At 32.8% G+C, this 13,988-nt stretch overlaps 1 protein-coding gene across 1 annotated transcript; it reads right to left on the bottom strand.

Moving 5' to 3' along the window:
• Window positions 1–2,290: 2,290 nt before the first annotated feature.
• LOC105788462 (uncharacterized) lies at window positions 2,291–5,188 on the bottom strand. Its single transcript, XM_012615375.2, has 3 exons — window positions 5,053–5,188; window positions 4,271–4,862; window positions 2,291–2,737 (listed from the first exon to the last, which is right to left on the bottom strand). Exons 2-3 carry the CDS (start codon window positions 4,801–4,803, stop codon window positions 2,497–2,499), a joined length of 774 nt encoding a protein of 257 aa, XP_012470829.1. The 5' UTR covers window positions 4,804–4,862; window positions 5,053–5,188; the 3' UTR covers window positions 2,291–2,496.
• Window positions 5,189–13,988: the final 8,800 nt, after the last annotated feature.

Genomic DNA, 13,988 nt, shown 5'->3' with positions numbered 1-13,988 from the left:
ACTTCGTTATCCAAATTACTAAAAACATTAAAAAACCTTTTAACCAATCATTTATGACACTTAGCAATTTTAAAATTGAAAGAATTAAAAAGACCCTAATGATTAAACATATCCATATATTTTGTTCTTCACCCAAGAACTATGGAGACAAAAATTTAAGAACCCGTTAAAAAACTCATCCAAACCCAGTTTTTGACGACAAAACCCATATTTCAACAAGCTTCTTTTCCGTTTTTAAACCTCAATCTCGATTTTCTCAACCCAACCTAAAACCCACATATTATTTTTCTTAAAAATAACTTTCTATCTTCTTTTCTATATGCTTTGTATAGAATAATTAATTATGAGTGAACCTTTATAATGAAAAAGGTGCAGATAAAGCATGAAACCCAAATACTGCAAAGAAAAGTTATTTAATAATTAAAAAAAAGTACAATAAAAGAGAATAAAGAAACATGAAGGGAGGAGAGAGTAAAACAATGAAAAGTTTTAATTTAATTAAATGAGCTTTTATAATTTTAATTTAATCATATAATTTTAATTTAATTTAAAAGTTTAGCATGTCACAAAATGGTTGATTATGAGATTTTTTAATGATTAAGGTCATTTCGATAATAAGGTATAATCTAGGTACTATTTTGGAGTAACAAAGTATAATTTAAGTATCACTCATGACCCTAAAAAAGTTTAGGTATCAACTTAGAAAAACGATACTTTAAGTACTTTTATTATAGTGTAAGCGCCTTTAATTTATCGAATTGATTTTAAATATATTTTTATCTATATATTTTATATTCTATTTTTAGGTTTAGTATTTGATACATCTGGCTATGTACCTTTTTTATTCCATAAGTAGTCTTTAAAATTGTCATGTGTCACTTTTTAAAAATATTTTACTATATCCCTATAAATTACTTGTCAACTCCCTAACTCTACTTGTGAAATCTAAAATTTTACTTGGTAGTACACCAAATGTTTTCCCTATTTTTATGTTCCTTAATAAATATTACATTATTTTATGTTCACCAGATGATAAAAGAATTTCCATGCCTCACTTTTATTTTGTAAAAAATGTAAATATATGTATGTAAAAATTTAAATTATTAATTGTTTTTATTTTTGGATAAATTACACCATTAGTCATTAAACTAATTTATATATAAATTTTCATTTTGTCACTTAACTAAAAATGTTATAATTTTGTCATTAGCGTTTTCAAAATTTTTTCCACCCAATTGTTAAGTGACTAACTGTGATACCTTTTAATTGATATTATAACAATTTTAATTCATAGCTTTTATACTTTTTGTTAATTTGACATTAATTTTATATAAAAATATAAAATATTTAACAAAAAAATATAAAATCCAATGTAAAAATAAATAAAAAAATCAAAATCCTGAATGCGTTGTTGCTAAAGAAGTAATATGTATGGGAAATAAAGAAAATGATAAATTGAGTGACGAAAAATAAGCCTTGAACTTCAAAGGATGATGATGATGATGTACGGGAGGCTCCACAGGTAGAGATCAGGGCGAAGAAGCTGGAAGAGGACGTGGTTATGTTGGTGGTCAATTCTTTGGCTGTGGAACAACCTACCACCACCCTTGTAGCCACGGGCTTCTCTTGGACCATTTTTTCAGTAGGATAAAGACCAAGCTTTGTAATAAGAATTTTTGTGGTCCAAGGTTGGGCTGGCCTTGAATCTTGTAGGAGCTTCGCCCTTTCCGACGTCTTTCTGATGGTTAGGAGTGTGACCATTGGGTGGAGCATCTCTCATGGTGTTTTTAGTTTGTCATTGCTCATTTTTCTGATCTGTTTTGTGGGTCTTCATCGTATGGACTTTTTTATCATTTGTTTTAAATTTTAGGTTTTTATCATGGAGGACCTCCGAGTAAAAGGGATCATATACATTTACTCAACCCCTTTTGAGTAAATTACTATGATCCCTCCAACATTTCTATTATTTAGAAGAATTAATGATAGGATCTTTTGTTATGCAAAAGTGTAAAAATTCAAAGTAGATGAAATTACCGTCCATAGTTGCATGCTACAAAATCAAGCTGGAAAATTTAATAGCTTCAGTTAGATTGGGATTCTGACATAAAATAACACAGTACATGATGCAGTTAATATTCTAATGGCCCAACTAAATCATCATCATCATCATCATCATCATCATCATCATATATGAATCGATCCCAAGAAAATTGACTGAATCCAGAGTTAGTGTTTTCACTGACAAACTTTAGGCTTGGAACTGTTTGATTTCTTTGTTTCTTTGGCTTCGTAGTGCAATAAAAACATTCAAAAACATCTTAGAAAGAAACTACATTGAAAACAAACGTGAGTCTTGAAGTTTTTTTTTTTTCTTTAGCATGTAATAAAAACCAACAATGGAACCATTCCCAAACTTTGGGAACCCATGGAGCTTGAAACCATATCAATGCCGCCCGTTTTCAAATCAATTTTTTTTTCTCCAGTTTGCGGTTTCTCTTATGAGCAAGATGGGAAACAAGAAAAGCAAGAGAACCATCTCCTCGGACCTCCGTTTTGGGTTGCTTTTGGTGTCGAAGGCTTCGGTGTTTCTGCCTTTGGGGTTTCCGGTGACTTCGGTGGCTTAGGGGTTTCCGGCGGTGTGTTTTGTGGAGTTGTACTAGCGGTGGCAGGCCGCGACGAATTTTTACTTTTTGAATGTTTTTTGCTTGCGTCGTTTTTATCCGCTTCAGCAGTCAATCTTCGTTACAAGGAAATATATTCAATTAATTACGTAAATTTATTTTCAAATTATACACGATTATACCAAATATAGGTATGATTCCAACATAAATTTACATATCAAACCTAATCAGAGTGAGTTTAGATGAGCGATTTATTTACGTGCAGTTAGTTGTAAAAATAACGGTGATAATAAAATTAAATATTATAGCATGAAACAAAAAAATAAGTTAAACGCACCACGTCGCCCATCTAAATTCACACTTAGTAAGTATTTAAATGTTGAAATAAATAAATAATTTTGGCAAAATTAAAATTTGCTCTAATTTATTTCTACTTTTATTTATAGAAAATTAGTTAATATAAAATTTCAAGTTCAATTATTATTATCATTAAAGTTTTTCTGTTAAAACAACTAGTGTAGCACTTTGAAATAAAAAAATCACTTGGTAGCTTTGTAACAAAAAAAGTATGTTGTAATGAACTTAACTTTAACAAAAAAATTTAACGAAGTTAACAATTAAACATACATCTTTAAACCTTAAAAATAGAGAAATTAAATTATTTAAAATAAAAGTAAATAGACTAAATTTTAAATATATGAAAAGTATATGGAGTTGGAACATATTTTAACCCGTTAATCGTAAAATCAAACAAAGCAGAGAAGAAAACGGTATTGGACGGTTCACCTTGCTTAGGGCAAGGTAGAGAGCCACCGTAGAGGGTGCTAATTGGGTTGTGGATGTGGTTGAATGAGTATTCAAAATGAAGAAAGAAGAATAGGGGCGAATCTAGGGGTTGGCAGGCCTCGACTCCCCTAAAATAATTTTTTTTTATTTTGACCCTTTAAAATTTTAAATTAGTAAAGGTAAAATTATACCTTGCCCCCTAAAATAGATAAAATTTTGATTTAATCATTTAAAAATTATATTTTTATTATCATAAAAATTATAATTTAATTTCGGGCACTAAAAGAATTTTCTAACTTCAATGTTATTGAAACTAAACCATATGGGTTGATTGGTAAGTATCCCGTCGAAATACGGATAATGAACTGATTTTTTAGCCAACTGCTCATAACCGTCATTGAACTGAGAATTGAAACCGATTGAATCGGTGAAGCCCGAAACCCATAAATTTTTTTTGGCCCCAACTGAGAACAAAAAGTAAAATCTGAAGAAAATAACGTGGCTCAAAACTAAACCTGAGAAGATGAAGAAAATAATGTGGCTCAAAACAAAATCTAAAATTTGAACTCCTGTCGTAAAATCGAAAAGACATGAAAAACATCTGCAAGAAGATGAAGAGAAGGACCGATAGAACTGAGAAGAGTGAAATTAAAGAGAAGATGATGAGAGAAAAGTGAAATGAAAGAGATGCAAAACCATAGACCTTGAAGAGAAAAAGGCAAGTGTAACAATGTGATGTGCTCACGTGAAAGCTAAAATGACAAGTGTGCGTCCGAGTAGGCAGAGCCTCCTTGTGGTAGTTGGAAGTGGTATATATATGATTTATAAATAAAAGGGGAGGAATGAGGAAAAAGAAAGCTTACATGGGGAAGGCGAAAGATTTGACACTGGTATCCGAAAGCTGAGACATGCAACGGGAAAGATCTGATCCCTTAGCACTATGGTTGATTTGCTTAGATTCATTCTCCCTTAATACCGCTGCATACCCATCTTCATCCTCCTCCTTCATGCTACCACTTTCGCTTGCTTTCCGCGTCGGGTGCGGTATCGGGAACTCGAACAGCGGACTCGATATCGTGGTAGGATCCAGTTCCCCTGATTTCGACATCAAGCTTAACCTGTCGTTGAAACTCGTGTTCCCCATATGTATGCTGAACAACGAATCGTTCGATGCCACACTCCAGTCCCCCGGCGATGTCTCGCTCGTCGGATTGAATATGTGCGATGGTATCCTACTTGGTTTTGGGGCATGTGAGGGTCCGTCGCTCCCTGCTGCTTCCATGATTGTGTTTCTGTCGCCTTTGACGGGCGTTGAGTTGCCGCCGGCGACTTCATTCGATGTTGATGACGATGGATGAGAAACTTGATTATCTTCACTAACACCTCTCACTTCCATGTCTGAAATGTCTGAGATTTTGTCTATTTCTATACCATCTGAATGCCCAGGAATTCATCCTGTATCAAGTAATTAATCAACAAAATCAGATACCTTATATCCTATTTCCATTCTTTTTCAAATATTTATATTCAAAACATATAATAAATAACAAATAATTGTTATAATTACATGCAAATAAATCATAAAAGATTAACGAAGGAAAAAAGAAGACAGAAAATTGGAATCATTAAAAACAAGAACAGCAACCTTCAATCAAATCCCAAAGAGAACTTCTGATCCATCCAGTAAACATGTCATCATTGTTTGAATTTTTCGTATTGAAACCAGCAAAAACCTAACAAAGGAACATGAAAAAGACAAAAAAAACAAACAAGACAGTTTGGGAACAACCAGACAGATCAGAAGTTTCAGACAGACAGAGAAGAAAGGGAGAGAGAGAGTAGATACGGATTGAGAGGCAAATTTTGAGGCTATGTTTCTATCTTTATATCTGTAGTTAACTGTTTTTTTAACGACCTTACGCGCCATGTCTTAACTAATTCTTTCGCAAACTAATAACCTGCAAGTATTATTCAAAATTTTATGATATTATTTTCCTTGAAAGGCCTACCATATGTTTAATTTGATTAGAATCTTATTTCACGTTTACATTTCAATGCAAATAATGCAATAAATCATAAAATTTTAATGTATTTATTTTACATTATTAAATAAAATAAAATTTATTATTTTTGAGGGCCGAATTTTTTCGAATAAGTCCTCCAAGTGTTGTCCATTAGGAAACCAACTAATCCCCTAATAATGTCAAAGTAGTTTCTCATATCCAGATTTTATTTCCCATACCCTGCAAAGAATCAAGGTGCCTTGAGAAGCCTGGTTCATAGAGCCAAAAATGCTTTGGCTGATACAGATACAACTTGAAAAGCTTGGAAGAAAGGTGTATAGTGCGTGATAAATGGTTATCTTGCTCTCCTTAATATATTTGGTTGAATTACAATCTAACAGTAACATCCCTTAGTCATTATGCTTTTGCTTTATGTGTTGGCATATTTGAAAATTTCGTAATAGCTATTTATTTTTGGGTAAATTATACATTTGGTCACTCAATTTTCTTAATTTTTCAATATTTTGGGCATCGAAAAAAGTTTGCAAAAAGAGCACTCATATTACAAAGTTTGTTCATTTTGGTCACTCTCAATTATAAGGGTTGATGAAATCCTACTTGGAACACCAACTCATTTTTCTTTTTTTTTCCACATGCATATAATTTCCACCTCATTATTTGTTTTAAACTCAAGATTTATCTTCCATCCCTTCCTCTTTCCCCCTTTTTTTGAAACCCTAAATAATACTGTTGTGTTGTCATGTCACTTCTTCTCCAATGGTCGACACCATCAAAATGCTTCTCTCATCTTCCTCTTTCACTTTGTTGGAGCAAATATCCAAATTAACTAAGATCCATTCCTTTTATCCTTTTTTGTTTTTGTGCCACCACGAGAACCACCTTTCATCGGCGTCGATTGAGCACTGTTGTTCAATAGCCCAAAGTCTCCTTTCCTTATTTGTTACCTTTGTTCTTTGAGGAATGGCCTAAAACCTTCTAAGTTTACCCTTTAAATTGCGATTGAAAAATTTTCTAATTTGCAAATCTCATATTCAAATGGCGTTGGTTTCCAATTATGTTGCTCTCTTCATCGTCGAATACTCTTCCACCATTCAGAATGTCAAATCTTCGTTGTTCACCATGAAATCAAAAGATGTTTGAAGGAATAAGGAAGATGAAAATAAATCATTTGAATACAAAATAATTTCTACATTCAATTGGGTTCAAATAACCAATTAATTTAAATTCATTTTCGAACCTCAATTAATTAATTTAATTAATAATTTGAAAAATCATAAATTAATTCTCAGGTCATTTTCATAGTTAGTGAGAAAACCACATTCATTTTCGAATGTAATCCATTTCTCTAACTTTATCATTTATATTCATTTGATTCAACATGCAATTCATTTTTTGTTTCAACGAGGTAGAGGATAAACTAATTGAACATATGTAATTGAGGCTCAAATGATTTATAATTAAGTTCCAGTTTTTCGCCTATTAATAATAAACTCATTTAGTCACAAAGTCATTCCACTATAGTATCGTGACTAAGTTCTCCCGAACAACATACCATTAGAAAAACAACTTAACCAATGCTCGTCCAATGACCTTGTCATAAATGTGTTACCCTCATAGGATATCCTTAATCTTTTTGGGATAATATCTATTATCCTAATATGATCCTACTTTATCTCATTGTAACCATTACATCTTTATTCATGAAAAGTCAATCACTATTAAATAGTGATCAAGTCATGCATCACAAAGACGAACGACCCGTGGACACGTTTACTTTTCATCAATCATGTAATTGTTGGAAAAAACCCAGTTTGTAAACGGTTTTCTTGCATAGCAAAAAATTAAAATTTTGAAAATCGACACGGTTTGTGATATTTGTAGCGATAAACCTTAATCAAATACGCACATGTGTTTTCTGATAAGCAGATTCTTAATGTTTTCCGGCTTTCAACCAAACGATCTTCTTCGCTATTCTTGTACCACGAACTGTTTCAAGTGTATGATCGAACCAATTGAACCAAAACACAGAACTAGAAAAAGCTTTCTTTTGGGGTGAAAATGGAAATTTTCTCTTATTTATTAGAAACTGGTAAAATTGTTATTCTGAAAAATATGTTTATAAGTTGAGAATAAATTCTCCCTATTTTTCGGCAAAATAACAATCTTTTAAAAGTTGTGTAAATAGATTTATCGGTGCCATCTATTTATAGGAAGAGAAGGTAGAACCCTTGTAGAGTTGTAGAAGTTTATTTCTATTAGAAAAACAATATCCTAGTTTAATTAAGATATAGGGGGCGGCAACCCTAGTTAATGATACTAGGTTTTTGTTGTCCCACCTCCTTACATGAGGGATTTTGGGCCTCTCTCACATCGGGTCCAATTACGAGTACTTCTTTAGCCTTGACCCAGTACTCTGTAATAAGATCCAACACAATTCAGTTTTTCTATTTCCCAAAATAAACTTTAATATCTACATATTAAATAATTTTCTAACCCCAATTTTACCCCCAAATTTCTTTGACAATTTTACCCTCGATAAAAAATCGAGAAAATTCGTTTAATATGTCACAAATCAACATGTTCAATATGATCAAATGATTTATTTTCATTTTCGGGCTTCAGCACAGTCCAAAAATATAAATTCATTCTTCCATCATTTTTTTAGTAATCCCATATAGGATTGCAAATTTCTATTTTTATTTTCATTTCCATTTTCATTTCCATTTTTGGAAACCTACATTCATTTCCAAATGATTCAATTTCTTCATTTTGGAGAAAACCATAATCATTCCTAAATGTTTTCCATTTCTATTTTTCTATTCATTTTGTTCGTTTCTATTCAAACACGCAATTCATTTCTAGTTTCAACGAGCTAGCAGAGAGATTGATTGGGCATATGTGGTTGAGGCTAAACTGATTTATAATTAAGTTCTTACTTTTTGCCTATTAATTATAAATTAATTTAGTCACGAAGTCATTCTATTATAGTATCGAGACTGAGCTCTCCTCAACGACATACCATTACGAAAGCAACAACTCAATGTTCGTCCGATGTCCTTGTCATAAGTGTGTTACCCTCATAAGATATCATTGATCTCTTTGGGATAATATTCGTTCTCCCAATATGGTCCTATTTTATCTCAGGGTAACCATTACATCTTCCTTTATGAAAAGTCAATCACTATCAAATAGTGATCAAGTCATTCATTACAAAGACGGATGACTCGTGGCCACATTTACTTTTCATCAATCATGTAATGTCAATGAGAGGATATCCTTTATCCATGTTTTGGGCTATGAATTCCATTGCTGTGAATGACACTACATACTACAGAAGTCGTACACCCAACCCACTAACATTTAGTTATTTATCTATTTGAACTTAGGCTTTTACTTATATCAAAGTGTACGAGTTACATATACATAGTCCTTCATCCATTCAGGATTTAGGTATACCACACTATGAATGTCACAAGTGAATAAATCCATAAACGGATTCATTATTTATTCTTTTTGGGTTTAGTTCGATGTACTGTTAGTCTAATCAGCCACATCTATGTCTTTATCTTCTAAGAGTCATCCGCTCTGATGCCTAAGGCCAAACATCTCCCCAATTGGACTTGATAGATGACATATTAGTCTTTCAATCGGTTTGTTCATTTTCAATTAGACTAAGAACATGTTTAGGTCCGTCTACTAATACAATTTATCTTTCTGTACTACGATCCGACCTCGTAATACCGCTTAGTATTAGTTAAACATTAGACAACCAATAAACAACATTTGTTTCCATTTTACTTTGTATGCAAAAACCATGTGAGGACAATATACAAAGTATTAATGTAATTCATGAATAATTTTATTAATTGATCTGTTCAAAAAATTACAAGTGTCCTTAGACGAAAATATTACACTTAGGGCACCGGATCCAACAGTAATACCGATGAGAGGATATCATTTACCCATGTCTTGGGCAATGAATTCCACTGTTGTGAAGAACACTACGTACCATGGAAGTCATACACCCAATTCACCAACTTTTAGTTCATTATCTATCCGAACTCAGGCTTTTACTTACATCAAAGTGTACGAGTCACGCATATATAGTCCGTCATCCACTCAGGATTTAAGTATGCCACACTATAAATGTGACAAGTGAATAAATCCATAAACGGATTCATGATCTATTCTTCTTGGGTCCAGTCTGATGTACTGTCAGTCGAGTCAGCCACATCTATGTCTCTATCTTCTAGGAGTCATCCGCTCCGATGCCTAAAACCAAACATATCCCCAATTGGACTTGATAGTCGACATATTAGTCTTTTAATTGGTTTACTTATTTTTTATTTGACTAAGGACATGTTTAGGTTTGTTTACTAATACAAGTTGTCTTTTCATATTACAATCCGAACACGTAATACTGCTTAGTATTAGTTTAAACATTAGACAACTAATGAGTAACATTTGCTTCCATTTTGCTTTGTGTGCAAAAACCATATGAGGATATTATACATAGCATTAATGTAATTCATGAATAATTTTATTAATCAATCTGTTTACAAAAATTACAAGTCTACACTGACAAAAATATTACACTTAGGGCACCAGATCCAACATCTTTTTTGGACTAGCATCCAAAGCCCAAATGAGTCTTTCTCCTATTTTCTTTCTTCTCCATAATCTGTTCGAAAAAATTACAAGTGTACATTGATGAAAATTGAGGGACTTCTGCCAGGGCTAAGGAGACATTAACATTTAGGCAAGCCACGATAACAAGGATAAAGAAATAATGTGAGTTTTTGTAACCTGTTTCTAGACGATAAACGATGATATGCTGCTTGCATGAACTAAGAATTATATGAGTAATCTATGCACGAATATTGTTTTTGAGTCATGATAAGTTGATTAATGTTTCTTTAATATAGATGAGAAATAGATAGATGTATTGTATGATAATTGGGGACAAACCTCAATGAGATAGATGAAGTTAGGATGGGAAATGGGGAGTGAACCTGTTAGATGCCACCGCGGGTGAAGCTTCAAGCCTTACGAAAGAACACTACGGTGTTCGAGCATTAATGTTAAGTAGTGTAAAGGAGGAAATAAGAGGAGGACTTGAGAAATTAGTATTATGAAAAGGTATTTACCATGATGGCGGTATCAACTGGTCCTTCAGGACGACATCATGACGACGATATATGGTGTAAGACTATAGATGAAAGATGCTAGGATAGTCTAATATGATGTACATAGTAGAGGACCATGGATGAAATACGCCATGACAACATGGTATAAGATATAAGGTATACAGTGTAAGACCATAGATGAAAGATTCTATGACAACTAGGTATAATGTGTAAGGCCATGGATGAAAGACTTTATGACATTATATGATAGCACGCCAGGATGGAGGATCAGTGTAAGACCATAGATGAAAGACTCTATGGCATTATATGATAGCAAACCAGGATGAAGGATCAGTGTAAGACCATGGGTGAAAGACTCTATGGCACCCACAAAATAGATTGTTCATTAAGAAAGTAAACACAAAACAACTAGTTCGCTGAGACAGTAAACATTGGGTGGTCTGTTAGGACAAAGGGGATACGTGGTGAGAAAGGTGTAAGACCTTATCTCGACTAAGGTAACCAAAAGAATCTGACGGTAAGCGGGCTTAGATAGTTCGCCAAGACGTTAAACATGGGGATTATGCTGAGTCAGACTATGTTGGTATGACGTTATGATATTAAGGAAATTCTGTTGGGACGGTAAATGCGAAAGGTTTGCCAAGAATGATACAGAATGGGTAAACAACACGTTAATTGAGTCCGCTAGAGGGGCAACATATCTTATACGGTTAATCAGACACGAGTCAAACTCTACTGGTCTAACATAATGAGTCTTAGGCTAATGGAAGGTCTATTGGAAATCTATAGGGAGAAGAGGCGTAAAAATGCTAGTTGTTCAAAATAGTTTGTTAGCAAACTATAGGAAATAGAGGTAGCAACATGTGATTAAGCGAAACCAAATAGTAGGGATTCGTAAGTGAAGGTCAGGCAGGGGCGGAATAAGTCCACTGACAACATCATAGAGAATAGTTTACTAATAATAGTGGAGAACGAGTAAAAGTTAGGGTCGGAATAAGGCAAAGTTAGGTCTACCCTATTAAGTGACCAATATCATAAAAAAAAGCACCTGTGTCTCACAATAAGATTGAGTCAGGGCAACAAGAAGCTATAAGTGAAATGGAGAGACAACAACATCTCCGGTGAAATCTATGATATACCAAAAGGAGATAGGAAGTTGAAATCTTTGCCAAAATGATAGGTGCTAAAAGTAACAGGTTTTAATCTCATTTTAATACATTTTTGGGTGATTATTCGATGTTAATGGTGAATTTTATGCTCTTGATCCTTTAAATTAATGTTTTTATACTTAGGAGAGCATTTAGGAGCAAAAGGAGCACAAAAATAAGTAAAAATCAAAAAATTGAAGCAAGTTAATAAAGCTACACTGACTAGACCATTCCACATGATTGTGTGAGTCACACGGGCTACCACACGGCCATGTGGCAGGCCGTGTTGATTTAACGAATTATACTCCAAACAGTGGAAAAACGTAATCTTTAGGATTTTTCGGGCATTCTGAGACCTGTATATGACAAAAATAAGAATATAGGAGTGAACCATCATAGAATACTCAAGAAAACAACTCGAAAAATACAATTGAAGTGGATTCTAAAGCAGATTTCAATCAAGATTGAAGATTCCCTTTTGATTTCTTTGGAAATTATTATGAGTTTATTTGTTTCTTGTGGTTATACTGTATTTTGGATGTTTTTAATTGCTACCATGAACTAATTTTCTAAATACCTAGGGAAGATGAACCCTATGATGAATTCTGTCATTTGATTTTTATTTTACGCAATAAATACCTAGATCTTGTTTTCAATTATGTGTGCTTAATTCTTGGTTTAATATTTTTAGACTATTGATCCATGCTTGATATGCTTAAATCAGAGGAGGAATAAGCCCTGTTTAAGAGTGGATATAGTGTAATTGAGTGGAGTTGCATGCAATCCTAAAAATAGGACAACATAAATCTATTGGATTAGAGTCAAATCTAATAGGGGAATCCATAGATTGAGTTAATAAGAAAATATGGGTTTTAATTAGAAAGAAATTTAAATTAATCAACCTAGAGTCAGTTGCTCTTATTCTTGAAGAGAGATATTAACACAATTTAGTGATTTCTACGGATCAAGATACTGAGTGAAGAAATTGCATAATTTAAATTGATAATGTCAGATGAAATCTAGGTGAATTATTTCCTGGGTATTGTTTCGCTTCTTGGTTGTTTACTCGATTATTTTCCCGATTTGTTCTTTGTCGTGTTTGTAGTTAATTAATTTAGTTAATTTTAGTTATCAAATCAATCAATCCAATTATTCAATTAAATAATAGAAAGACGGTAATTACTAATACTTTTAGTCCTCGTGAAAACAATATCTGTGCTTATAGTAGCTATACTATTAATTGATAGGTTGTCGGGAAATGTGTCTATATTGTAGTAAACATGTAACTGTTTTTATTTATTTGAACGATGAATAAATAAGTAAAGTTAATTTCATATTTCACTATTATGTCTTTTGTATTTATATCTTTTATATTTTGGATGCATAGTGAAATTGTGACAAACAAATATTAGCTCATTGATTGTTTAAAGTGCAAATTGAAGATAAATGACATTGTAAAGAACGTTTATATTGCGAGAAAGACAACTTACATTAGTAGATGATCTAAATGAGTCTATAATCTTGTAAAAGAATTAAAGCGAGCAGTTGATTCAAATACCGAGAAGGATTATTATGTCGTCTACAATTCCAATTGGGGAGATAGCTAGTCTTGACTATCAGAGTAGTTGACTCTACGAGTAGAGACATAGATGTATTCATTGGTAGAATGATATATTGGACTGGACCTAAGATGAATTAATTATAAATTCGTTTGTAAATTAATTCACTTGTGACTTTTATTGTGTGATTTACCTAAATCCTGAGTTAGTCACTGACCATGCGTATGCAACTCATGTTCTTTTATATAAGTGGAAGCTTATGCTCTAAAGATAATCGAGTCCATAGTCAGTATGTTGGGTACATGACTTGTGTATGGCATGAATTTACTAGCAACATTAGAATTCATCGTTTAATTAAAGAGTTAATGATATCCTTTCATTAGCATTGCGTGGATTGATAAATATGGAACGTGGCCATGGGTTGCTTGTTCTCGAACGAGCAATTTATCACAATCATTTTTTGACAGCGGTCATATTAATCATTAAGAAGACACAATGGTGATAATGAGATAAAATATGATTATATTGAGTGAACAATTTTAACTCAAATGAATTAAGGATATCATATGAAGGTAACATACACATGACGAAGTTATTGGACAAAGCAGTTGGATGAATTACTTTCGTAAAGGGTATACAATAAGGAGTTTTCAATCATGGTATTTCTTGTGGACTGACTCCATGATTAAGTAATTGCGAATTA

The sequence above is a fragment of the Gossypium raimondii genome, chromosome 2, assembly GCF_025698545.1.
Source record: "Gossypium raimondii isolate GPD5lz chromosome 2, ASM2569854v1, whole genome shotgun sequence".
NCBI classification, from domain to species: Eukaryota; Viridiplantae; Streptophyta; class Magnoliopsida; order Malvales; family Malvaceae; genus Gossypium; species Gossypium raimondii.
This window is presented reverse-complemented; position numbering and strand designations above follow the sequence as displayed.

What these genes read in the sequence shown, in the direction of transcription:
- LOC105788462 (XM_012615375.2), bottom strand. Translation starts at nt 4,803, where the DNA reads ATGGAAGTGAGAGGTGTTAGTGAAGATAATCAAGTTTCTCATCCATCG. An exon ending in AAATCTTTCGCCTTCCCCAT is followed by an intron (nt 2,738 to 4,270) that starts GTAAGCTTTCTT and finishes CTTGTAACGAAG; the next exon opens with ATTGACTGCTGAAGCGGATA.